Genomic DNA, 727 nt, shown 5'->3' with positions numbered 1-727 from the left:
TGTCAAAGTGGCGTCACCTTTATATCTGTAAGGATCTGGAAATTGTTGTCTGCGGTCAGTGTCACTGATTTAGACAGTATCTCCCGGCTCTTCTTTGGATGATTCTTTACTATGATCGTCACATCGAGAGCTGCTCCAGAGTAATCCTGAGCCTCCACAAGCAGGTTCTCTGAGGAACCCACCCTCAGCAGATTAGGAGCCGACAGAACAAACCTGAGGAGATCAAATCAGAGCGTTTGAGAACAGATCTGTTAGTGAATCCATGAACAAACAGTGTGTTTGATACTCACAGCGGGTCACATAGTGTGAGGAGCGGTGAGGAGAGCAGAACAACAGTCAGAAACAGCAGCTTCACCTCCATCCTGACTGTCTGTGTGTGTCTTCCTGTGAGCGTCTGTGAAGCTGCAGCAGCTCCGATTTATACCCGCCTCCACCACCCTCAGAGTCCAAACTCCTCACTGTTGCTCTCTGTTTGTTTGCATTTCCTAATGTTTGGAATCACCAACACACATTTTTTATAATATGATGCTTCAGTTCACCAATGTATAATTTAAAAATTGCAAGTAATATTTAGGTAACAAATAACTATTTATATGTTCATACATTTTATAGACAGTTTTGTGAATCAGACAGGAGATTCATATAGATCTCATAAAGATTTGAAGAGTTCACGGCAGTCCAATTCAGATTTCCCGTAAATGACCTGCAAAAACCGGTTGAGTAAATT

At 42.4% G+C, this 727-nt stretch overlaps 1 protein-coding gene across 1 annotated transcript in view; it reads right to left on the bottom strand.

Moving 5' to 3' along the window:
* The window catches only part of LOC107574943 (complement C3-like), a 59,550-nt gene extending 59,135 nt beyond the window's left edge, over positions 1-415 (bottom strand). Inside the window, exons 1-2 of the mRNA XM_016261361.1 lie at positions 291-415; positions 18-213 (exon numbers count right to left, since the gene is read on the bottom strand). Of these exons, the coding sequence (XP_016116847.1) occupies positions 18-213; positions 291-361 (267 nt within the window). The 5' untranslated portion in view covers positions 362-415. The remainder of the gene's footprint in view (positions 1-17; positions 214-290) is intronic.
* Between the last annotated feature and the right edge of the window lie 312 nt (positions 416-727).

Source organism: Sinocyclocheilus grahami, unplaced genomic scaffold, assembly GCF_001515645.1.
Source record: "Sinocyclocheilus grahami isolate Dianchi unplaced genomic scaffold, SAMN03320097.WGS_v1.1 scaffold2401.1, whole genome shotgun sequence".
NCBI classification, from domain to species: Eukaryota; Metazoa; Chordata; class Actinopteri; order Cypriniformes; family Cyprinidae; genus Sinocyclocheilus; species Sinocyclocheilus grahami.
The sequence above is the reverse complement of the archived record's forward strand: the minus strand, read 5'-3'. Positions and strand labels throughout refer to the sequence as shown.